Source organism: Gadus morhua, chromosome 22 (genome assembly GCF_902167405.1).
Source record: "Gadus morhua chromosome 22, gadMor3.0, whole genome shotgun sequence".
NCBI lineage: Eukaryota > Metazoa > Chordata > Actinopteri > Gadiformes > Gadidae > Gadus > Gadus morhua.
The window spans coordinates 12,056,340-12,081,746 of NC_044069.1; the positions used below are offsets into that span (position 1 = coordinate 12,056,340).

The 25,407-nt window shown below is 43.6% G+C and overlaps 1 protein-coding gene across 1 annotated transcript; it reads right to left on the reverse strand.

The window, feature by feature from the left end:
• Positions 1-23,900: 23,900 nt before the first annotated feature.
• Positions 23,901-25,064, reverse strand: LOC115536237 (cytosolic phospholipase A2 gamma-like). Its single transcript, XM_030348001.1, has 3 exons — positions 24,906-25,064; positions 24,275-24,440; positions 23,901-24,191 (listed from the first exon to the last, which is right to left on the reverse strand). The coding sequence occupies exons 1-3, from the start codon at positions 24,978-24,980 to the stop codon at positions 24,010-24,012; spliced, it is 423 nt and encodes a 140-aa protein (XP_030203861.1). The 5' UTR covers positions 24,981-25,064; the 3' UTR covers positions 23,901-24,009.
• Between the last annotated feature and the right edge of the window lie 343 nt (positions 25,065-25,407).

Consider the following 25,407-nt stretch of genomic DNA (forward strand, 5'->3'; position numbering starts at 1 on the left):
CACAAACGAACACCCTGTCCGTAAGTCCGACAATCTGCTTCTGGAGGCGGTCGGGGGGCAGCGGCTTTTCGTTAGGGGGCCATCCGGCGCCCGGACAGAGAAGCGCTGCCAGGGGAGGCTCCAGGCGAGGGATCCCCCTCGCCTGAGTATCGGCCCACCCCTCCACGTTGGTGAAATCCGTGTAGGATCTCACCGGAGCCTTCAGGGTCGAAGGGTCCTCACCTGCAGCAATAAACAAGTGCTGCAAAGGCAGGAACAAGGGGCACTGGGTAACCCGCCGGGAAAAAGATGGGGTGCGAAAGCACTCGCCCTGCATATCGTCAGATACGGGGGCGAGAGGCGGGGCCGGCATGGGAATCCCTTTGATGGCCGCCGCCTCACTCATGATCTCCCGGAAGAGATCGGTCATCCGGCGCCGACCCTTGTGTTGTATGACGTGGCGGTTGTAACCTGAGAGCGGGAAAAACCGGACGCCGAGTCGCCGAAGACGTCGTCCAGGGAGGAGTCGATGATGCCATCGTCGACGTCAGGGCCGGCCCTGAACAGGTCGATGGCGTCAGCCAGTTCCACCGCAGGGGAAAAGAAGAGATGCCTGGAGAGGATCCCCTCTTCAGGCAGCTCCCGGCAGGCGACACAGGAGACGGGGGCCGCCATAGCAGCCGCGGCGTGGTCGGTGCTGAGGCACCGAAAGCACGCCAAGTGCCCGTCACCCGGTGCCAGGGAGGCGGGACAGGAGGCGCATAGGAGTCCTGAAAAGGACCTAGCTCCAGGAGCCTTCTCAGGTGGCCCTGAAAAGGGCCGTTTGTCCGCGGCCTCACCCGGGCCGCTGCCACCGGCTTTGGAGATCCGTGTTGAAGTTCTCATCTTCTTAATAGTAGTTCTCAATTACTCGCTGATAAGCACAAGTGCTGAAAGAAAAGGGAGGATGAGCGACGGTATACACCGCGTTATATAGACACGATACCGTGGGAAATGTGGGCGGTGCCCACGCTGATAGGTGCATAGTTTGAATTTTCAGCCTAGAGCCTAGACGGCGTAGCCTGCATGAAATAGAACAAGAATGCGTTACGTCCTAACGAACTGCGAGAGTGTGTGCATCAGGCAACACACATGACAAAGCAAAACACAATGAGACCAACTGAAAATGAAGCCAATATGGAACTAAAACTGTGATTCTGAAAAAAGAGTAAAGGTAATTGAAATTCGTTTTTCAGATTATTGAAGATACAAGTTTGTTGATTTGTTAGATGGTTTGTATGAAGGTTAACGTTGAATATTGAGCTAGATACGATTAGGGATGCACAGAATTTTCGGCCTAAAATGGCCCAAAAGCGCATTTTTTTGGTTTTCGGCCGAAATACAACACGGCCGAAACAGAAATCTGGGCTGAGGCAAACCCAAAAGCGCGGCCAGCACACGCTTGTCTGGATAAGCACCAATATGTCTGCGGTGTGGACTAGAGATGCACCGATCAACCGGCCGCCGATTAAAAAAGCCGGTTTTGTATCCAATCGGCCACAATCGGTGACCTGCCGGTCACTGTCGTAATTTCCGGTTTTCGGCCGATCAAACTCACCCGCATGCGCGGTGCGTAGCAGCTCAAGGCGCCCAGAGCGCGGGAAGAAAAACATGTCGCTGATTTGGACTTATTTCACTGTGTGCCAGGACGACCCAAAACACGCTGTTTGTAATGCTTGCAAGTCAAAAATAAGCCGTGGGGGATCATGTTGCTAGGTACGCGTCCTGCGTCCCTGACGCATTCAAATCTGAAAGGACGCACTAAACTCACTATCCATGCGTCCCGGGGACGCATCTAATTTTCCCCATGAAAAACGATACATTGTGAACATTAAACAACTCGTGTTTAATCACAGTAACTGGCCAAAGAAACCTTCTTGTGAGCAGACCAGACAAGCACTGTTTCAACCCTCTGCGCATCTACTCGGCGCAGACGTGATCCCCTGTTCAAAGTATCGCGACATGCTAATTTAGCCGCTACCAAAACAACTAGCTCGTCACCGCTGATTTCATTTCAACAATTAAAAATACAAACTTCATAGTAAATAAACCCACGTTTCCACTGCTCGATGCTGTGCTCATTCGTGTCGATTATGTTGTAACGTTTAGGGGACGTGCTGTAATGAAATAAATGAAACATAATCCGGTGGTGGTGATGAAAACTACATTGAACGGCAGCCTACATATTGTTATGCCCAAACGGCGCCTGCGCATACATCGCGCTTCCAACGAGATCCCGTTTTTCTCGAGAAACAGGCAGAGAAGAGAGAACGCAAAAATACCACCAAAGAAAAAGATGAAACCTATTGCAGGTCAGCAAACTATTGCAGCTGCATTTTCTGTCCCCACTACCTCTGCACTCCTCCCTGACTCTGATCAGCCTAGAGAGAGTACCTCAACATTGCCTGTACCTACTTCTGCCTCCCCCTCTACTGAGCCTGATGAGCCCACTGCAGAAGAATTGCCTCAACCTTCTACATGTTCCTCCCAAAAAAAGCGAACTTTTCTGAAGCAGTGGCTCACCACATACAAATGGCTGCGCTTTTCAGATGACAATTTCATGTATTGAGTTTAACACTATTAATTTCATTTAAGAAATAGAATAATAATAAAAAAGAAACACATTTTTTAAACTGGGGAGTCGGGACCCATTGAATTTCTCAGGGACCCACCCAACTCGCCACCTGTGGGTCCCGGGGACTCACTACATTGAAAACCTATCAACATATTATATGATTATAATTATTTCTTAGAAAATCGGTATCGGAAAAACCGGTTTTGGCAGGTCAGACCTCCTTAAAAACCGGAAATCGGTATCGGCCAAGAATTTTGCAATCGGTGCATCTCTAGTGTGGACGTTTTTCAATGTTTCTGAGAAAGAACCACGTATAGCGATTTTCAAAAATGGCAATGCCTTGATTTTAATGAAGTTAGTACACAGTCATAGCCATAATTGCTTTGGTACTAGGGTTGCCGCAGTGTGGACCTTTTCACACCGAGTAATACACTCGTGTCAACACCGGTATTTCAGAGTATAAACGGTATAAACTTTGAAACTAGGTCAACCGCCATCTTCTCCGTCAACTCTCCTCTCACACTCTGTGACAGCGTCTGGCAGAGCGCCAATGCTCGGTGACAGCGTCTTATAACGTTCTCTATATAATAGTTTAATATAATTGTATGCATAATATCACGGCCAAAAGCTTGGTGCGCCTCCGGATGGCCGTAGCGCGGGGAGCTCTCGTAGGGATTGGGCTTCGCAGGGTTTGTTTACTGGCGTTGCTATGGTTACCAGTCATGTGTGTTCCAACGCTTTATTAGGTAGCCTATCTATTAGGTTTGTATGTGTAATTTTTTTTATGAAAAAACACATCAAAAATAAAACAGTGCAAAGACAAACTGCCGAACTTTATTTTTTTATCAAATAGGCCTAAAGATGACGGCAAATTTTCTTTTATTACTGGAAAAAATAAATAAAAAATAACTGTGTTGGCCTCAACACCGGTAATACCGTATATATACCGCGGCAACCCTAAATGCTTCTTATAATTGGCATAATAATTTCTTTCGGTGTTTCGATATTCGGTTTTCAGCCTTGGTTTCCTCATTTTCGGTTATCGGTTTCGGCCAAGAATTTTCATTTCGGTGCATCCCTAGTTACGATGTCTGAAATAGTTGAAGTGTCAGAGAAGGCGGAAGGCTCCTTCTCTGACACTTCGGGCCCTATTTTAACGGTCTGAAATTCAAGTGAGAAGCGCCAAACGCAAGTAGCTTTGATATGCGGTAGGGCTTTGACTTCGAACTTCGTGATTCGAATATAATTCGAATATCAAAAAAATAAAAATAATTCGAACGGATATTAGGCAGCCCTTAATATTCGAAACCTGTTATGGGCAGGCCAAGAGGGAGAGACGTCGGAGAACCCATGCAGTCTATTCATAATATTGCAATGACCACGGAAGAGGCAGTGAATGAAGTATCGATTAGACAGCGATTTATTAGAAACATAATAAACAGTTGGAACACGCAAGACCGGTAACCATAGCAACGCTTGTAAACAAACCTCGCAAAGCCCAATCCAGGGCTGAATCCGAATACTCATACTTATAGTATGCATTTTGTAGTACGCCACAAATATAGCGTGTCCGAATGCTCAGTGTGCATTGTGTAGTACGGAAAACGTTTCCGAATGCGTACTACCGCCACAGTATACAACGGTAGGTCACTACGTTACCAGACTACGAGTCTGGTAACGAACGAAGAAGTGATGGCTGACCCGACACTACCAACAGCGGCTTAGAAAGACGTCATAGAAAGCGGCGAAAAAAAGAGACATTAAAAAGAGTAAAAAAGTAAAGTAAGTAATTAAGTAAAAAGAGACATTTTTTATTTAATAGCAACGATGACAAGATGGAAAACAGGTAACTAATCAAGGTAATTTTGCCGGCATCTGAGGGGAGACACTTCATCTCCAAACATCCGGTGGAGTTACGGCGGTGTTCGGAAGAGTTCAGAGGCGTTCTACGCATAGCTGTAGACCGTTCTAGGCGTTCTACGCATAGCTGTAGACCGTACTACAAGTGTAGTACGGTCAAGTAGTAGACACTGAACATAAATAGTATGTACTAAGTACTCGGATTCAGCCCAGGTATTACTGAAGGCATTTAATGGTCAAAATATTATTAATAAATATTAGAATATATTCGAATACTAATATTAATAAACAAACGAACTTCGAATATGATTTTTGGCCAAAAGTCAAAGCCCTAATATGTGGTAACTGTGATTCTATTTAATGATATACGCACTACATTAACAAGCATCGTTTCTTATCAGTATTGTATGCATTATTGTTATCGACTTGTGTTCCTAATATGCATGTGTCCCCCTGTTAATATACATTGCCATGGACTGTATAATGTGTTACGTGTTTAGTTTGCGTGTGTTTAAACAGACACACAAGCGCGCCCGCATTCATTAATTATTTCACACGTACACACGCGTGTGCCCGCATTCATTCATTCTTTTATACACTAACTCGCAGTAAAACAATGTTTTCTCACGATCAAATACTCTTCAATCCTAAAAGTTATGGGCTTGTACACGATGTCTGTGTCAAGAAAATATGTGTTTGCTCTACGGTGTTTGCAGATACATTGATTTAAAAGTACAACTTATTACCGCTGTATCAGCTGTTCTTTCCCAAATCATTTACCAAGAATGGCTAGGTAGATGAGAGAAGCAAAGTGTATGCACGAGGTGCACAAGCAACAATATGCATGCGGCCTTAAAATAGCATGTGAACAATGCGCCACTGACTTTAAACCAGGTAATTCCTGGTTTGTGGCGGAATTGTTTTCTGAAACTGCAAAATAGCACCAGGGAACGTTTGCGACGGAACACGCCTCCTCCTTTCGCCGAACCGCCCCTTGGGGCGCAAGTTTATTCCCTTATTTACTGACGTGTGGCGGTGGAGGGAAAGGACGCTCTGCGCCAGTTGCAAACTAGCAACGACACATGCGACAGTGTAGAAAGTCAATTGCGCTGGATGCAAGATAGGGCCCTTCAACATCAACCCACTGACTTACATTGTAAGAAATAAAGCCGAAAAAGCGCAATAGTTTAAAAAGTTGAAAGAGTTGCAGAGAGATAGCCATCATGTCGTTAAAGAGCTGGACGTTTTGATAGTGGAATGGTTTCTGTAGCTGAAAGTATGCAGGAGCAGTTAACTGCCCAAAAAACACGCAAACGGAATAAAGAAACAAGGTAATTTTGAATAAGAATAAAAAACAGTAGATGTGCTTGCAGTAGCAACCAAACAAAAAATTGGGTATTGGTATTGGATATTTGGAAACCTTGTGATAGTCTCAATTCCATTACTGGATATTTCCAAAACCAATTGCCAAATAGAAATGTATTAATCGCACTGGTATTTGATAGTTACCGCGTAGCAGACATTCGTATTTACAATCCTGGTTGGTGACTGTAAAGATGGGATATGGATCTTTGTCATGGCACGTTTGGTAGTTTGAGAGGGTCGATTCGTCTATCTGAGGAGAAATATGGATCCAATGAATGATTTCCCAAGATAGAAGTATGCTATAGAAATATACTTTGGAATTATATTTTGATTATTGTTTTCCTACTTTCATGACAATCTCAGGCATTACCAGTGCAGCCCAGACATCTGTCAGTGAGAAATTGTCATTTGTCTGAAAATATTTGTTCAGTTGAGCAAATCTCTCCATTAGGCTGACACTGCCGTGCCCAAGTCTTTCCACAACAACCTTTATCTGCTCCTTGTCTGACGACCAATTAGCCTTTTCATAAAGAGAAGCCATGCACCTGTAAGGAAGCAGAATACCTTAATAAAAGCACATTTAAAGCTGCTGTAGGTCAGAATCAAAAGTTTAAAAGAAAGAAAGCAGACAAGTACAGTACATGAAGAGAGCAAGATAACATTGAAGAGATAGCCTAATTGGTCACAAGTGAGCCGGCAGTAGTCTCAAAATGGAAATAGTCTCATACAGTGGCAGGCGCAGTTAACCAGAACAGATATAATCACAGAGAATTTAACTATAGCTGACAAGTAACCAAAATAATATAATAATAAACATGCTTACCTACCGCATGTTTAAAGGGGACCTATCATACCACCAGGTGTGAGTGTGATAAGCCATTACAAGCCGTTTTCAAAATGTGCAGCATTGTGACATCACAGGTGGGCGTGTCCACCTAGATGTATGACGGATAGATGGGCAACCTTTGCTACAGTCAACTGGGTAGGCCGGTAGACTGATCTATCCAGCACACATCTAGATGGACACGCCCACCTGTGATGTCACAATGCTGCACATTTTCAGACCTGCTTATAATGGCTGATCACACTCACACCTGTTGGTATGATATGTCCCCTTTAAGTACATTACCCGGAAATGTCACAGTCTGGCTCTGTCCTTGAGATGACATTCTCCACCAGAGGTCATAACTCTGCTATACAGATCCTGCTTCCATCTGCTATCTGCAATCCCTTCATTCTCCACACCTTCCTTGTCCATCTTTCCAGCAGATCCTCAACCTCTTTCCTCATCAGCCAATCCCCATTTTTTCTTTTTGCGTTTTTTGTTAGTAGAAAAAAGAAGAACTCCTCGTTCTCCGTAATATCGGGTGGCATGCCCTACCATGTTGATCCAGAGACACCACTCATGTAGAGGGCAGCGTCCAGAAGCCCCTGCTCCCCCATCTGGGACAGGGAGCCCAGCATTCCAACCATGGCCCGCTGTCCCCCTCCAGAACCAAGTATAGCGATGTTGGGTACCTCACTCTACATGGACAAAGCAGGCTCACTGAGTTACTACACACAAGAGAGCATAGACTTAAGACAGTTCTGCACCACACTCACCAAAGAACAAGGAATATTGTTCTTCACCAGCCATTTCTGAACAGAAAGCTTTCTACCAGAAAGGTATTTAGTTTCCCCTTCACTGAGCGAATGCCCAATCCTGTTTTGAATCAGATGCAAGATAATATATACTTTATTAATCCTAAAGACATGACATGGATTCAATAGTCTAAAACAATAAGCCATGTAATTCAATAAAAAGAAACACAGGGCGAACAATGACATACTTTAATGCATTGGAATTAAAAATGTATATCAACCTGACTTGTGCCATCTGGAAAACCTCTTTGGAGAAGGTTTACTAAAAAGAAATGAATGAAGAATTCAAGAAGTTGCAATCTTTTCTAGTTACATTGCCTGTGCCAATTTTTTTCTTACATACCCAGGAAACTGCTGATCCTACTGCTTCTCCACCGGTCTGATTCACTTGTTTTATATGTGGCAGAGCAGGGAGCGGCCTTCCTGGGAAGATCAATCCAGATTCTTCACCCAATCCCTGATCTAACTCACCACCAGAATGTGATCTGTTGACAGTTCCACCCCTCGCACAGAAGTCTAACAACAGACGACCCCCCACCACCCTTAGGCGGAAGAAAGTGAAAGGAAGTCTAATGATTGATTGTTGTATAGTTTAGAATCAGAGAATTACATCAGTCTCATCAAAACAAATAATTGTAAGAGCACTGCTATGTAACTATATTTAATAATGCAATGTGGATATCTCTATAAAAGGAGAAATCAAATATAAAATATGGGTTTATCCTTCACGTTACTGTCAAGAGTAGGCCTAAGACCTAAGACACACGACCCACTTTTTATTAAGTAATTTTTCCGGATAAACAGGATATGAATCGGGGGATTAAGATAGAAAGATAGATAGATAACTTTATTGCCATGTCAACGCAGTTGATTGGAATTTGTTTAAGTGCCTCACTGGTTAAGATATAGTAAATACAGTACATAAAAGGCAATCACACACACAATCATTCAAACCAGTAAAAGATAAAAAGATCTTGTAATATTGCAGCTTCCCATAAAGTGCAGTCTATAAAGTGCAGAGTGCATATAGCACAGGGTTACTCCTGAGTGCCTGAGCATTGAGGACTCTAAGAGTGGCAGGGTATGTGCTATGGCAAAACCTGGATGTTTTACCCCGAAGACTTTGCCCTCTTTCCAGAGGGCAGTAGTTTGCAGAGCGAAATGGCAGGGTGGGAGGGATCGTCTAGCAATTTCCGCGTTTTATGGCTACTCTGCGAGGCGTAGATAGAGGCTACAGATCCTATGATTTTTTTGATGCTGTGTGCACCACCTTCTCCAACTGCTTCTTCTCTGAAGAGGTGGAGTTGCCATACCAGAAAGTGATGGAGAATACTAGAACACTTTCCACTGTGGCTCTGTAAAATTGGAAAATTGCATCCCTAGCAACCCCAAACTTCCTGAGCTGGCGCAGAAAGTGAAGCCTCTGGTGGGCTTTGCTTATAATGAGGTTGGTGTTGACCTCCTTCTTCAGGGACTGACAAATGGTGGAGCCAAGAAATTTAAAGATGGACATCATCTCCACTGCCTGGTCACCATTGATCAGTGGGGAGTGAACTAACCTGTTCTTTCCTTAAAGTCTATGATAAATTATTTTGTTTTGTTAACATTTAAAATAGGTTGTTCCTCTTACACCATACCTCTAAGGCTGCCACTTCAGCTCTGTAGTCTGACTTACAACTGTTACTAATCAGTCCTGCTACTGTTGTGTCGTCATTATATTTGAATATTTTAACATTGTCAGAATGGGACACACAGTCATTGGTGTACTGTAGAGAGAGTAGAGCAGAGGAGAGAGGACACACCCCTGTGGGGCCCCAGTGTTCAGATTAGTTGAATTGGAGAACAGGTTGCCCATTTTACAACCTGCCTTCGGTCAGTTAAAAAGTTTAAGATCCAACGACAGAGTGATTGATTCCCATCAGCTGAAGTTTACCAAATAATGTAATGGGTACAATAGCATTAAAAGCAGAACGATAGTCTATGATTACAACTCTTGCATAAGTTGCTGGGGCCTCCAGGGGCTGCAGGATGCTGTGAAGGCATAGAGGTGCATCTGGAAAATTCCCCAGTACTGTCACTGCCGGCACTGACGGAGTCTGCCGGACTTGATCAACGTGTCTTCGCCAAACACTATCAGCTGTCTGCACCGTGTAAGACACCGGACCAGTTTGTGCAATAACAGTGGCGGGAATCCATTTAGGTTCGCCACGGTAGTTCCTTACCAGCACAGATTCTCCGGCGGTGAAAACTCTTTCTTTGCCCTTCTGTTCTTTGAACCCAACCTGTTTCTCTTGCTGAGTTTGGACAACGTCCTTCACCGATGAGGGTTTTAAGAGGTCAAAGGTGGTGCGCAGGTCTCTCTTTAGCATTAGGCTAGCAGGAGAAGTCTTGGTGGCAAAAGTAGCTTCTTGCTATTCCTTTCATACGTACTATTCCACTGTGTCCAGAATGAAGCTGTTGCAGCACTTTTGTGCGAAGTGACAAGGGAATGACGACCCTCCTCCCCCACATCAAACACCCAGACTGGACCGACAGCTCCAACCTCCTTCCGAGGAAAGGTTTCAACTTTGCGTCAACACCAGCAGGTCGACCCTTGACTATGATGTCAGTCACAGCAGACAACTCCGGGTCATTTTGTGTCTCCTTCTTAACCTGTACAGCTGAAACAGGTGCTTTTTCTACCTCCCTAAAGTAGAATGTGTCCACAGTGTTAGACTCCGGCTTCGTGACAGGCAGTGACAGCCTAGATAAACCATCCGCATTGCAGTGGGAGTCTGCCTTCCGATATTTGATGTCATATGTATGTGCTGACACCAACAAAGCCTACCGCTGCAGTCGGGAAGCGGCGAGCAATGGTATACCTGTGTGTGGACCAAGGATGGTTGTGAGGGGTCTGTGGTCAGTTAGGAGTGTAAACCGTCTCCCATATAGGTACTGACGAAACTTCCGAACTCCGAACACAATGCGCAGTGCCTCCCGTTCTAGTTGAGCATAATTAGACTCTGCCTTGTTTAATGTCCTTGATGCAAAAACAATTGGCTTTTCCTCACCATTTGGTAAAACTTGAGAAAGGACAGCCCCTACTCCGTATGGGGAGGCGTCACAGGCGAGCTGAAGCTGAAGTGATGGGTTAAAGTGATTCAGGACCTCGGACGACGACAACACATTTTTAGCCTTTTCAAAAGCCTCCTGACAGCCAGCCGTCCACTTCCAATTTTTATCTTGGCGTAGCAGTTCGTGCAGCGGTTGTAGCAGCGAAGATAAATTGGAGATAAAGCGCCCGTAGTAGTTCAACAGCCCTAAGAAGGATCGTAGCTGGCTGACGTTCTGGGGCGGAGGTGCATCCACGACTGCTGCTACCTTGGATGGTGCAGTGTGTAGCCCATCTGCATTAATTACATGCCCCAGATATTCCACTGATGGTCGGAAGAAGTCACATTTCTCCTTACGGACTCTCAAGCCGTAGTCCTTCAGTCTTTGGAGGGTAGCGTCCAAGTTGCGCAGATGATCGCTAGTTCCGGTGCACAAGATATCGTTGAGGTAGCACTGTACCCCTGGCAGTCCGCTGAGGATATGATCCATCGCCCGCTGAAAGAGTGCTGGGGCTGAGGTGATACCAAAAGGCAGTCTGCAGTATCTAAAAAGTCCCTTATGTGTGTTGATGGTCAACATTTCACGTGACTGTTCTTCCACATGCATTTGTAGGTAAGCCTGACTGAGATCTATCATGCTGAATTTTTTTAACCCATTCAGCCCAGAAAACAAGTCATCAATCAGGGGAAGGGGATATTGTTCAGCTAGTAACACAGGATTAAGCGTTACTTTAAAGTCTCCACAGGTCCGAATTCCGTCGTCTTTTTTTGGTACTGGAACGATGGGCACGGCCCATTCACTGATCGTCAAAGGCTCAAAAACGCCATTCTTGACCAGGGCATCCAGGTCCGCTTCCACCTTGGTTCGGATTGCATATTGCACTGGTCTAACTTTCATGACCACAGGCTTGGAGTCAGCTTTGACATGTAACTTCACAGTTATATCCTTCATGCTGCCTAATTCGTCACGGAAAACCTCTGCGTTTTTCTCCAGTATCTCCTGTAGGGGAGTGAGACTGTGTGACAGCTTCCTTACCACCTGCCAGTCAAGAGGAATTTCACGTAGCCATGCACGTCCCATTATAGCAGGATGATTCCCCTTGGTCACATAGACTGGAAGCTTTTTGGTTTTTCCATTGTGGATTACAGTCACATATGTCATCCCTTCCACGTGCACTCGGTGTCCGGTATATGCTTTAAACACAGTGTCTGATGGCCGCAGTGGAAGGTGCCTCATGTATTTCTTGTACAGTTTGTGCAACAGTAATGATGCTTTAGAACCCGTGTCTATTAGGGGTGAAACGGATCAGTGTGTCCACGGTTCGGTTCAGATAACCGTTTTGGGCCTCGGTTTCGGATACGGTTCGGATTAGGATCATGTCCGTGGTAGTAAAAAGGCGGACTTTTTTTTGACGGAGGGTTTGGGGGAGAAACACAAAAATGAATGAGACCCACAGGCTATTTGCAATGTGATAATTGACTGCAATCAGACAACTTGCAAGGCTTTTTTGTGCAATAAATGTTCCCCTAAATGCATTTGAAAACATGGTGCACTGACACATGTAAGGGATAACGGCCGACGAGGCTTAGAACTCTGGCGACGAGCGCAGCATGAAGCCAGAGTTGCCTCTACCTGTCCATTATTTCCATCAAACCGGTCGACCTCGAAGGCCGTTATCCCGCTTATCACCCGTTTGTATTTATCTCCCGTATATTTAGAATATAATTGTATCAATTACTTTCTTTAAATTTAGGAATCGTGCGCTTGAACTTCAGAAAACAACCTATTACAGCTACCTCATTGGCTCGGGCAGCACTGGAGAGAATGCATTCCGCTGGGTCCTAAACACCCTTTGTATCGGACGTAGGCTACAGTAGGCAAAATACGCTACATAAGGCAATGCCTTCATGAAACCGAAATCCGCGGATCTCCAGAATGCTCCGAACTGTGGTAAACGAACCGAACGGATTCGGATACAATTCGAATCCGCTGCAGGCCTAGTGTCTATCTGCATTTTCACTGAGTGCCCTTCCAACTGTGGCTCAGCCCAGTAGCCATCTGAGCTCCCATCCACACGCATTATCCGCACAGTATTTACTTCTTCTGAAGAGGAATCACTCCTCTAATTTTTATGGCTTTTTCTAGCGTCAATGTTCTTTCTGGGAGAAATCTCTTCGGTGCTGCTTCATTTCTCAGTCCACATACCAGCCTGTCCCTTAGTGTGTCATTTAACACATCCCCAAACTCCCAGTGTTCATCCAACTTGCGTAGGGCTGCCATAAACATAGTGACCGACACAACCTCTTCCTGGCCACGTTTGTGAAATCTGAATCTTTCTGCAATTACCAGGGGTTTGGGTGAAAGGTGGTTTGTCAGTATATCCACTGTTTCCTCCTATGTTTTACTGCCTGGCTTTACTAGTTGTAGCAAATCTCGCAGCAGGTTAAACATTTTTGGTCCCATTATACTCAAAAAAGTGGGCACCAGTTTCTCCTCTGTTATTCCATTAGCCACGGCAAAGTAGACAAAACGCGCTGTATATGAGCTCCATTGCTCTCATCAAAAGTGCTGATTGAGCCTATAATTGCAGCCATTTTAAGCCCCTTGCTATAAGTGCTGCTTCCCTCTCAAATAAAACTCACGACGTCATCGATTGTCCATTCTTCCCTCCAGCTGACTTGCCTGGAGCACAACCCGCGTGCTGAAGTCGGCAGTCATGCGAACCACGAGGCATCAGCGGGAAACAGAAAACTCCACTTCTAGTAGACAACACGCGCCGGTTCAGACGTCCTTGTCGCCAGTTTTGTTATATCCTTACTTCTCCAAATAAACACGGACACGACGTTGCGTTAACTGTTTATTAAACCACCATGGCACGTGAACAGTGTTAACTACCGAGAGGGACTTCCGCCAGAATATTACCCAGAATAACCTGGTGCTTCATTACTACGGAATCATAGTAAGCCCAGAATACATAACAATTAGGAATAGATTTAATAGACTATTCGGTTTCCCAACGCAATAGAGTTTTCAAATGTTTCCCAAGCACGAAAATATGAAGCACAGTCTCTTCCATAAAATGAATATTGGTAAATATTAAAACATACCTGAATTAACACATTAACCATTCCGAGAATAATAGGACACTATCTAATCTCAAAAAAAGATGTCCCACTATGACCCCAGGGAGAGCTATAATTCGTGGTAATACCTTTATGGCCGCGAAACGCAACCCGTTTTATAACAAATCAGAAACTTGGTATCTGGGGCTTATTTGACACGCTGAATATTTTTGCCATAAGGAGGCATAACCCAGAGGAAAAACGTACTGCTCAAAGCTTGCTCTTCTACAGCTCGGGAGACAAAGATGTGATTCTCATCTCAGCCTCATTTTAGTTTCTATTTTGTCTAAAATGTTTCTCATGTTTTTCTCCTAAAATTCACTAGGAGAAATAGGTGAGAAACAATAATAAGAGGAAGTCACACTTGCTATTTCTGAATTCAGTGTTTTTAATGGCTCCTTCTTTTCTCCTTTGAAGGAGTACAATGAGCAATACTGGAACTACTATTGAGCAATAATAAGTGACACCACACACAGACACACACTGTGGCAACCCGCTCCTCGAGTGAGCCGGGTCCCAGGTATAAATCACGCTTGGCAGTGTGGGTTAAGCCATTAAAGGCATTTATTGCAGACAACTTAAATCAAACAAAGTAAACGCGGTCTCTAGGGCCTCCGTGGGCCTCTGGCCTCTAGCCTCTCGCGGACACGAGCGCTTCCCCCTTCCTCGCTCCCGTCCTTGGTCTTTCGGCCAGGTGTCCCCCAATCAAGCTGATTGGGGTTCGGTCGGTGCTCTCCGTCGCCGGCTGGTGGGTGACGGTGGTAACGGCCATCCAGGACCAACCCTCGGGCTGGTCCGGGCCGAGGTTTACGGGGCGGGATGCCACAACACACACACGCACACACACGCGCGCACGCGCACACGCACACGCACACACACACACAGATAGCTAGATAGAGACTTACACAAATTCTGGAAAAATATATAATTCTTTATTAAAGTTCAATAACAACAGCGGTGAATTGAGGAAGTTTTAGTATTTCAGGTTCCTGTAACATTTTAAAGACACACCAAAACCTTAAAGGTCCCATATTATGCAAACATTCTGCTTAAAATTTTTAATTTGTACAGCCCCTTCATAGAGTTTTTAGAGAACCTATCTTTAATAGGACTGTAATCCTGCATCTTCTGAATCCTGATTATAGTGTGACCTATTGATGGCGTCAAAGTTATTCTTGGTTTTATTAAAAAAAAAGTATTATTTTAGCTTTAATTTATTTTTGTATGGGGGTTGGGGATTGTCTGTTTATTTATTACTGTTATTTTATGTACATTTGAAAATCACAAGAGACTGTTTCATTTTGTAGTATCCATTACTACAAACCGACAAAACACACTAGTATGTCCTGTTTGACACACACTCCATTTCACGGCTTAACTTGGGACTCCTTCCTCTTGTGACTAACATGTGGGTGGGGGAGGCGTGTGTTGGCCCAGATTTGTGTTGACGAGACACCATCCGACAATTGAGAATAACTGACGATTTGTACCGGTAAAACCACATCAAATCATTGGGCTGATCCTTTTTGACGCAACCCTTTATTCCCTCTCTCCGATCTGTAGTTTATCCGAGCTTCTAAAGTAAAATTCAAGCTTCGGCGTTTCAGCATAGCAGCATCCACAGCAACTACCATAGCAAATAGCAAAGATAAAATCTGTCGAGCTACAAACTAAGCTTCATATGTTTGCGCTATTACGGTACATCTACTTGGTACACCCTCTGCTCATCACCAGAGGGTTGCAGAGCCAGAGAGAGAGAGTGAGAACAAGGTGGTGCAGGCGTTTAGGTAGCTAGATAGAGACTTACACAAATTCTGGAAAAATATATAATTCTTTATTAAAGTTCAATAACAACAGCGGTGAATTGAGGAAGTTTTAGTATTTCAGGTTCCTGTAACATTTTAAAGACACACCAAAACCTTAAAGGTCCCATATTATGCAAACATTCTGCTTAAAATTTTTAATTTGTACAGCCCCTTCATAGAGTTTGTAGAGAACCTATCTTTAATAGGACTGTAATCCTGCATCTTCTGAATCCTGATTATAGTGTGACCTATTGATGGCGTCAAAGTTATTCTTTTATTATTATTATTTTTTTTATTATAGCTTTAATTTATTTTGTATGGGGGGAGGGGGATTGTCTGTTTATTTATTACTGTTATTTTATGTACATTTGAAAATCACAAGAGACTGTTTCATTTTGTAGTATCCAAAAAAAAACTTTCGATTTCTCAAAGGGCCAATCATGGATCCCCTCTTTGCAGTAGGGATGTTAAACGACTCGTTTTCTGTGAGTCGACGTGTAGGAGGCATAAATCGAAAAATCGATCGATTTCTTCTCTTTTTTTCGGCCCGCGGCTGCAGCAGTTGCAGAGCTCAAAGGAACTGCGCATTCCTTTAAGACAGCGGCCCAGTTGGCCCACCCGTCCTATTTCAAAGGTTGCTATCAGGAGCACACCAATAATGCATTTTTTTTATGAAGTTAAGTTGATATAAAAATGATGATAAACAAAATATCAAAGAGCAGGATTGTGAACCTGTAAATTCCCAATAGGCAAAATGTGTCGGCGTTGTTTTAATTAGGAACGGCAGTTGATGATGCGCGCCTCCTCTTTGCAACGAAATTGTTTAAGTCGGACATAAAACCATTTAATTTAACAGAGGCTACACCCACTAAAACAGATATTTTCGTTTTTAAATAAATATTTGCAAACGAAAATTCACGTACGACTCAGTCGTCAAAGCTGTCCAGTGGTGATAGCAACTTTGTCAGCTGAGGACAGGATCTCGCGGAGGGAGGCTGCTTCGCGGTACATTTTCTCCAGCCTCACAGTCATCGTTTGGCGACATGGCACTGTGTAGGTTGGCTCGAGAAATGAAATCAGATTGCGTAACCCAGTCCCCTCTACTACGCTAATGGGCAGCATATCTCCGGCTATCATCTTAGCTAGCAACCCGCTGATTCTTTCAGCCCGGCGGCTATCACAGGATCTCACCGTAAAGTTTGCGATGCTGCCTTGCTGGCTGGAAGGCTTGGGATGCCTCCTTGCCAGGTGATTCAACATCACGGTTGTGGACGAATGGTACGCAAAATGAGCCATAATTTACACTGAACTGTTCTGTCATCAATCTTCATGAAACTATCCTACACCGGACTTTTAAGTGAAGATGCCATTGTCATGAAAGGACAAAGGAAGAGATCGCTCTTGGGAGACGTAGCGGTGTAGCAGAACAGAAGTGACCGTTAGAAAAACAACACAGCTACGTCTCCCATTTGGAAAAAAAGAGAAGGATTTATTGTATTTTGATCATTTGTAATTGGTTATTTTGCAGAAATGGGTAAAAAAGTAAAAAAAAAACCGATTAATCGATTTCTATTTTTAGAGTCGTTTAGAGCACGAGTCGAGAATCGACCGTTGAGTCGACACATTCTTCACATCCCTACTTTGCAGCCTCTCTCAGAACAATACATTTTAGAGCCTGTTTCTAAGTACTGCCTTAAAAAAAAAACTGTCTCATCTGACCCTGCATGGCCCTTAATGTAACTGCCAGTTTTAATCTTTGAATCTTAACTAATTGGTTTCACCAGTATGGGCAGGTGGTTTCTGCGGGTGTTTTTATAAAAGGTGGAGGCAGAGTTGTGCAACAGCAACAGAGTTGTGCAACAGCAACACCGAGTAAAATATTACCAAGTTTTTTTTGTTTGTTATGCCTTACGTTACCGCGTTACAGCAAAAATTAATACATTATAGTAATCACATTACTTTTGTAACGCGTTACTCCCAAGACTGCTTATTGCTGAACAGTAGCTCCAGTATTGCTCATTTTACTCCTTCAAAGGAGTAAAGAAGGAGCCATTAATACACTGAATTCAGAAATAGCAACTGTGACTTCCTCTAATTATTGTTTCTCACCTATTTCTCCTAGTGAATTTTAGGAGAAAAACATTTTAGACAAAATAGAAACTAAAATGAGGCTTAGATGAGAATCACATGTTTGTCTCCCGAGCTGTAGATGAGCAAGCTTTGAGCAGTACGTTTTTACTCTGGGTTATGCCTCCTTATGGCAAAAATATTAAGCATGTTAAATAAGCCCCAGATATCAAGTTTCTGATTTGTTATAAAACGGGGGGTGGTTCGCGGCCATAAAGGTTGGACCACGAATTATAGCTCTCCCTGTGGTCATAGTGTGACACCTTTTTTTGAGATTAGATAGTATCCTATTATTCTCGGAATGGTTAATGTTTTAATTCAAGTTTGTTTTAATATTTACAGATTTTCATTTTATGGAAGAGACTGTGCTTCATATTTTCGCGCTTGGGAAACGTTTGAAAACTCTATTGCGTTGGGAAACCGAATAGATTATTAAATCTATTCCTAATGTATAAAAAAAAGTTTGATTGCTTTTGATTACTACAAACCGACAAATCAGACTAGTATGTCCTGTTTGACACACACTCCCTTTCACAGCGTAACTTGGGACTCCCTCCTCTTGTGACTAACATGTGGGTGGGGGAGGCGTGTGTTGGCCCAGATTTGTGTTGACGAGACACCATCCAGACAATTGAGAATAACTGAAGATTTGTACCGGTAAAACCACATCAAATCATTGGGCTGATCCTTTTTGACGCAACCCTTTATTCCCTCTCTCCGATCTGTAGTTTATCCGAGCTTCTACGGTAAAATTCAAGCTTCGGCGTTTCAGCATAGCAGCATCCACAGCAACTAGGTGGTTCAGTCGCGAACTGATTCGTTCGAATGAACGAATCGTTAAAACGAACGAACCGAACTTGTTCTTCTCTCTCGTTCATCTCGTTCGTCTCGTTCGTGACTCAGACTCGACTCCTCCCAGACCCCCGACTCGCTGACAGTTCGTTCACTCACTGTGTTAGTGGTGAAGAGGGACCGAGACGACTCACGAGAGCCAGACAATCGAATGCAAGACAGAAATAAACAGATTTCTTGGTGAAAAAAAACTAAGGGGCTTAGTGAGCGTACGATAATACGATTAAATATCAGTGAAATGGTAAATGCAAGTTGTCTTTGTATATTATTTGGGTTAGGGTTGACACATTGTTCCTTTATCCTATATTTTTTTCTTATATAAAATTAACGATATACCTTTCAGGATAAAGTCAGCAGCTGATGACCGACTTAAGTTCCACGATCCTTTGAGAGTCTGTGTCTGACTGACTCAGAGTCAGCAGAACCGTGCACGAACATATTCCATGATTCGATTCACCATTCGATTTAGTAGCGCTGAGTCTGACTGACTCAGCTGAGAACCATGCAATGGGTGCATTCCATGATGCGATTCACCGCTACCGGAAACGGAAACTGGACTGACTGAACGAACAAACGAACGAACGAACAGTTCAGTCGAGTTTCCGGTAGCACTAAGTCTGACTGACTCAGGCCCCGTTCACACGAAGCCGATTTCATGGCGAAACCGCAAAGGTCTTGTACGGTTCGGCCTTCCGTACACACGTAGCCGGCGAATCCGCTGACCGAAACCGCAAACTTCTGAAACCACCCTCGGAGGTGGTTTCAAATCTACCCGGTTTCGTTTTGGATTCGTGTGTACGCCTGAAACCGACTGAAACCGCAAACCATGACGTCTTCGCCCCACCCCTCGACCTCCTAGCCAATGGCTCTTAAGCCCGCGGAGTCTCAGAAATCACATGCGAGCATGCGCATAAGGGCAGCCTTTATGCGCATGCTCGCCTCTTCTTCTTATTTCATTTCTTCTGGATTTCTGTACCAGAAGAGGCGCCCCTTATGGGCCTGGAATGTGTACTACAGCGTTTCTACAGATCTACCCGGTTTCGCTTGGCTTCGTCTTTACGGAGATACTTCGAAACCGGATAGATCGAAACCGTAACGGTTTCGCCCGTTTCGGCTTCGTGTGAACGGGGCCTCAGCTGAGAACCATGCAATGGGTGAATTCCATGATGCGATTCACCGCTACCGGAAACGGAAACTGGACTGACTGAACGAACGAACGAACGAACTAACGATTCGCGAACGACTCCTCTTGGCGAACAGACTGATGCGAACTGGTTCACGTAAAATAAACATTAAATCCACCACTAATGTTCATGGTGTTAGGGATGACACTCCAAGTCTAGGTGAGACAACATCAAAGATTTTAGTCGGTGTGTATTTTTCCCAGAATTGTTAATAATTTAATTCAGTATGTTTCTAGGAATATTCATTTTGTGTAAGAGATTCTGCATCTTATTCTCGTGCTTGGGAAATGTTTGAAAACTTCATTGAGTTGGGAAATGCAATAGATTATGGTTGGCTACGCAGATTAAATAAATGCAAACCGACAACAGAGACTTGTATGTACTGTTCAACACACACACCCTTCCACAGCGTTGGGACTCCTTCCTCTTGCCTTAACATGGGTGGGGAAGGCGTGTGTTGGCACAGATATACGTGTTGACGATACACAATTGTACAGAATTTAGAATAACGGACGATTCGTACCGGGATAACCACATCAAATCATTGGGCTGAACCTTTTTGACGCAACCTTTATTCTCTCTCCGTTGTGTAGTTAACCTGAGCTTCGTAGCAGTAAAATTCAGGCTTCAGGGTTTCAGCAATTACAACTTCCATAGCAATAACCATAGCAACGATAAAAAACGGCAAACTACAAACTAAACATACTAAACAAACTAAGCTTCATATGTTGCGTCATTATAATATAGATTAGGGTACATCTACGAGGGGGCTCCAGAGTGACCATAAAGAGGAAACATATTTATTATGTTCTGCGTCTGGTTCCTTTAAATGGAGAACTGAGGTGGGGGATACAGAGGTATCTATGTCTAGGCCCGAGGCTGAGGGTGTTGGTCAGTGCAGGCAGGAGGAATTCACACATTTGGGTTTATAACGAGAAGCCTGATTTCAGAAAAGGAGTTCTTTGCAAACCAGGTTATGTTAAGTATTTGTAAAGTCTGTGCAACGTCTTTATCATTCCATAAATCCACCCTCACTAAATCACAACACACCCCAGCTCCACTCATAATTATCGATGGATTCCCAGTACCCTTCTCCTCCAAAGTCAAGAGCCTCGGCGTCATCCTGGACAACACCTTCTCATTCGCACCCCATATTCACAACATCACCCGGACTGCATTCTTCCACCTCCGCAACATCGCCAGACTCCGCCCATCACTGACCCAATCCAGCGCTGAAATCCTAGTTCACTCATTTGTCACATCACGCATAGACTACTGCAACGCCCTCCTCACCGGACTCCCCACCAAACTTATCAACAGACTGCAGATCATTCAGAACTCAGCCGCCCGGATCATCACCCGCACCAAATCATCTGACCACATTACCCCTGTCCTCATTCAACTTCACTGGCTCCCAGTACACTACCGCATCCAATACAAAACCCTACTCCTCACCTACAAAGCTCTCCACAACCTAGCCCCCAGTTATCTCTGCGACCTCCTCCAAGAATACACTCCCTCCCGCTCCCTCCGCTCAACCTCTGCTGGACTACTATGTATCCCCACATCACGACTCACTTCAATGGGTGCCCGGTCATTCAGCTGTTCAGCACCCAGGCTCTGGAACTCCCTCCCCCCACACATAAAACAGTCAGACACCATTTCAACCTTCAAGTCACAACTCAAAACTCACTTGTTGAAACTCGCACACAACGTCTAACTGATCACTGTTTTGATTGTTTTTTTGTTTTTTTTATTTATTTCTTATTGCTTATGTTTATTTATTTATTTATTTTTTCCACAATGTCTTGCTTTTTAAAAAATGTATGATGACTATATGCTCTGTAAGGTGACCTTGGGTGTCTTGAAAGGCGCCTCTAAATTAAATGTATTATTATTATTATTATTATTCAAATCTGGCTTTCTCAGGTTTTTCGAACAATCTAATCGCTCTGAAAAGTATATTTTTCCGACCAATCAGATCGCTCGAAATACTTTTTTTCGGACCTATCAGATCGCTCGAAGCATTACCAAACCCTTATTCAACTGCTCGTAATTATCTGCTATGAATTTATCAGTTCTAAACAACTATTTACACAATGTGCAGCAAAGTATTTGTATTTATACAATACTCACAAATACTTACAAAAATAAACAAACAAACAAAAACAAAAAAAAACAAATCACCTATCGCAATACAATCAGCGTAGCTAATGTCACACTCAAAATCACCTGCACCCATCCCGATACTGTTCAAAAAAGGGTTTTTGTACCTCTTTTTAAACTGAATTATGTTTGTGCTAAGGTTTAATAATAATAATAACATATTTAATTTGTAGAGACCATTTTTTTACGCTATCCCTTCTCATAGGCGTGTGGCTCATTTGGTCAAACTGTGCAACAGGAAATGCAAAATTGTTGTATTCCATTACAATAAAACAGGCAGCAACTACCTTATTGCTTAAAGGCCATGCGGCTGATATTTTACAATGGGTTCATACTGTATGCTCTGTATCTAACGGGTCCTTTCATTGCACGTGACCTCCAAAGACCCCCACCCCCCTCACATCACTTTCTTCTTCCCAGCCAGTGAGCAACACCAAAAGTACCCCTTTCCCGCCTGTCCTCAACTGCTTTTCTGTGGTGGTGGTCACATAGGGGACCCCCAAGCCAGGGAGGTCTTGTGAGAGGGGCTCGGGTGAGGGGAGTTCGAGGGGGATTGGAGGCGGAGTTTGAGTTTGAGGAGAGATGGGGTCAGAGTGCTCTACCAATCCCAAGTTAAATACATCACACGTCGGATTATAATGTGCCCCCACTCCCACCACCACCGAATAACCGTGGAAAACCGAACCGTACGCTTTCACACACATATGAGTATCTTCCGCAGAGTGGAAACGTGAAAGGTAGCGTGATACATAAAGGGGCTTTGATGGTAGAAGCTTGGTGTGGGTTGGTGATTCAGGCATGGTTATTGTTACCGTGCTTTTAGATCACAAAATTTCGCCCATCAGTGTTTGTTCTGCACATCATTCGCTCGCTCTCTGACCGGCCCCTCGATATAACTGGGCACAAATAAGTAATGTTCACCCAGATATGGTTACAGATGTAATATACATGTGCGTCATAAAGTGTAGACTTCAGTGTGTATTGTGTGCGTGTGCGTGTGTGTGTGTGAGAGTGTGTGTGTGTGTGTGTGTGTTCCCTCCCTGCAAGCAGCCGCCCCTACTCTTCCTCCTCCTCCTCCTCCTCCTCCTGTCCTACAGTGAGGGGAAATCTGGACGATCTTGCGGTTTTTGAGGGAGCTTTGAAAGAAAAAGGAGAGAAAGAAAAGAAAGACCCCCACGTTCCAGCCCACCCTCCCTTCCTCCCCCGTCATCTGCCCCCTTTCAGAGACACATACACTCAGACACACACACATGCACGCACACACGCACACACACAAATACACACTCAAATGAGAACACACACACACACACACACAAACACATCTCTCACACACACACACACACACAAACGTGAAACCTCCTCTGGTTCCCTCACTCACACGGCACTTTTTCTCATGTTTTTAAAACCTTTCCGCCTTTCTTTTTGTCTGCCACTTTTCCATAGAGTGAGGGGAGGATGTCTGGGTGTGTGTGTCTGTGTGTGTGTGTTTTGTGTGTGTGTGTGTGTGTGTGTCTATAAGTGTGTGGGGGGCGAGAAGGGGGGGCTCTTCAGGCAGAAGACAAATCCATAATGGTTGGCGGCATTCTTTCAAGGAAAACAAAAATAAGAAGGGTGATGAGAGAGGGAGCATGAGGACGAATAGAGGAAGGAGGGAGAGAGTGAGGAAGGCTTTTTTCAATTTGCTGTGTTATGCTTTGCTTTCAATAAATGTCCTAATGTTTTGTTGATAGTTGGGTTCGTGGGTAGTGGTGGACAGACTGGGTCACCTGGTGGCTTCTTTGCAGTACAAAGAAAATGGCTATGGCTATGCTTATGATTTTTTAAAGAGCAAGTTGAACGTGTGGCCATTTTGTTCATACATTCATGCGACATTTTCTGTCAGTGTTTCAAACTTCATGCCAAGAAGGTGCTTGTTAGTACGGTAAGTAAATGGCAATGACGCAATTTGAAAATAACCCAATTTGTTCAAATTAATTTATGATGATACATTTCTGATCACTTCTTTATTGGTGATAGATATAAAGATTTTTTTATTTTAAGCACTGAAGAAAAAAAGTAAATCACGGAAAACTAAATCACAACTCTTTTTTCAATTATACTATGTCTGTCTACGATTGTTTACGATTCGTTACTCTATACTAGGTACCTTGATTAAGGCATATTTCACCACACTTCAATTTCCAGAAAAACAATTTAAGTAATTAGAGTAAACAACATCTGTTTTGGTGCTTCTGCTGGACAATGGCCTTGATCTCCTTCATCAGGCGCTCTTTGTGGTTTAAGACGTTTTCACCGGCCTTCTTTATCAGATCCTCGATCATCTCTGGGCTGTAAGCTTTCTGGAATGTGCGATACTTCTTTCTGTAAGCCTCCAAATCGCACTCTGAACACATCAGACAACATTTGAGTGAATTGAACACACTGGGTTCAATATGAATAGTGTTTGTTTAATTTATCATAACCTACCACAGTTTTCAACGTTGAATAAGGGAATGTGGATTACAGTGGGGGCTTCCTTCACCCCCTTGAACACATAGAAACCCTTTGGAGAGTTATTGTCGCTGTTTGTGTAACTGATCGCTGGGAAGGAGATGCCCAAATCATTACACTGTTTAGCTGTTTCAGTCAAAGTCTGAAATGAATAGGTATAAAAATTTATAAATGCAGCTTAGCATAAAAGCAAGCCATTTCACCTGTAAGCAAAAAAGATTTTGATATGGATGTATTACAGCATTAAACTTATATGTAAATCAGGTTGCAACCTTGCAAGCACAATATTTGTTACCCACTGATCTAATCTTTACATGGAGAGGTTGTCTGTTCAACCAATATTTCACTTCCTCACTGTCAAATACATGAAAAGGGAATTGCCTAAATGGTGTATCACTCTGTTTGATTTACTTGCATTGAGCGGGTTGAAACAGGTGGTTCTTAATATTATGATATTCACTGATTATATATTACAAAACGTTGCAATCACAGAGTAACACCTTTTTGCATGTGGGGAGTTTAAGCAAGCACATTTGTTTTATCTTCTCCATCCCCTCTGCTATTTTCTGCCAGGGATTTGAATGTTCTTCAGGTGTGGACTTCTTACCTCCATTGGATTTCCTTCACTGAAGTCAAAGGAGATGATCAGATCTATTTCTCGCTCAGCTCTCAGTGCACTCATGTAGGGAGAGTTGACTAGCAAACCGGCGTCCTCAAAGTGAGTGGTTTCACTCGTCAGAAGACTTTGGTCGATATGTGGAGCTTAAATCAAAACAGGAAATATGTTAGTCCATGTCTAAAATACATGCAATATCTTTGGTCAACCGTGAATGAAAATACACTTCGCTGCATTGATTTCAAAGAACACATCATAAACCCTGAAGGCCTACCGTTCACGCTGTAGAGGTAATTATAATTGGTTCCCCAAATCCAGAACGTAAGCAACACCAATTTCAATATTTTCCTGACAATGTAATCCCAGATCGCTTTGAAAACAAAGCAATAGAATATTGAAATGTTTCACTGCAATTCATTGGATTTGCTTCAATGAGGAATACAACTAAAAAATACTGCAAACAGTAGATTTGTACCATTCTTCAAGTCTGGAA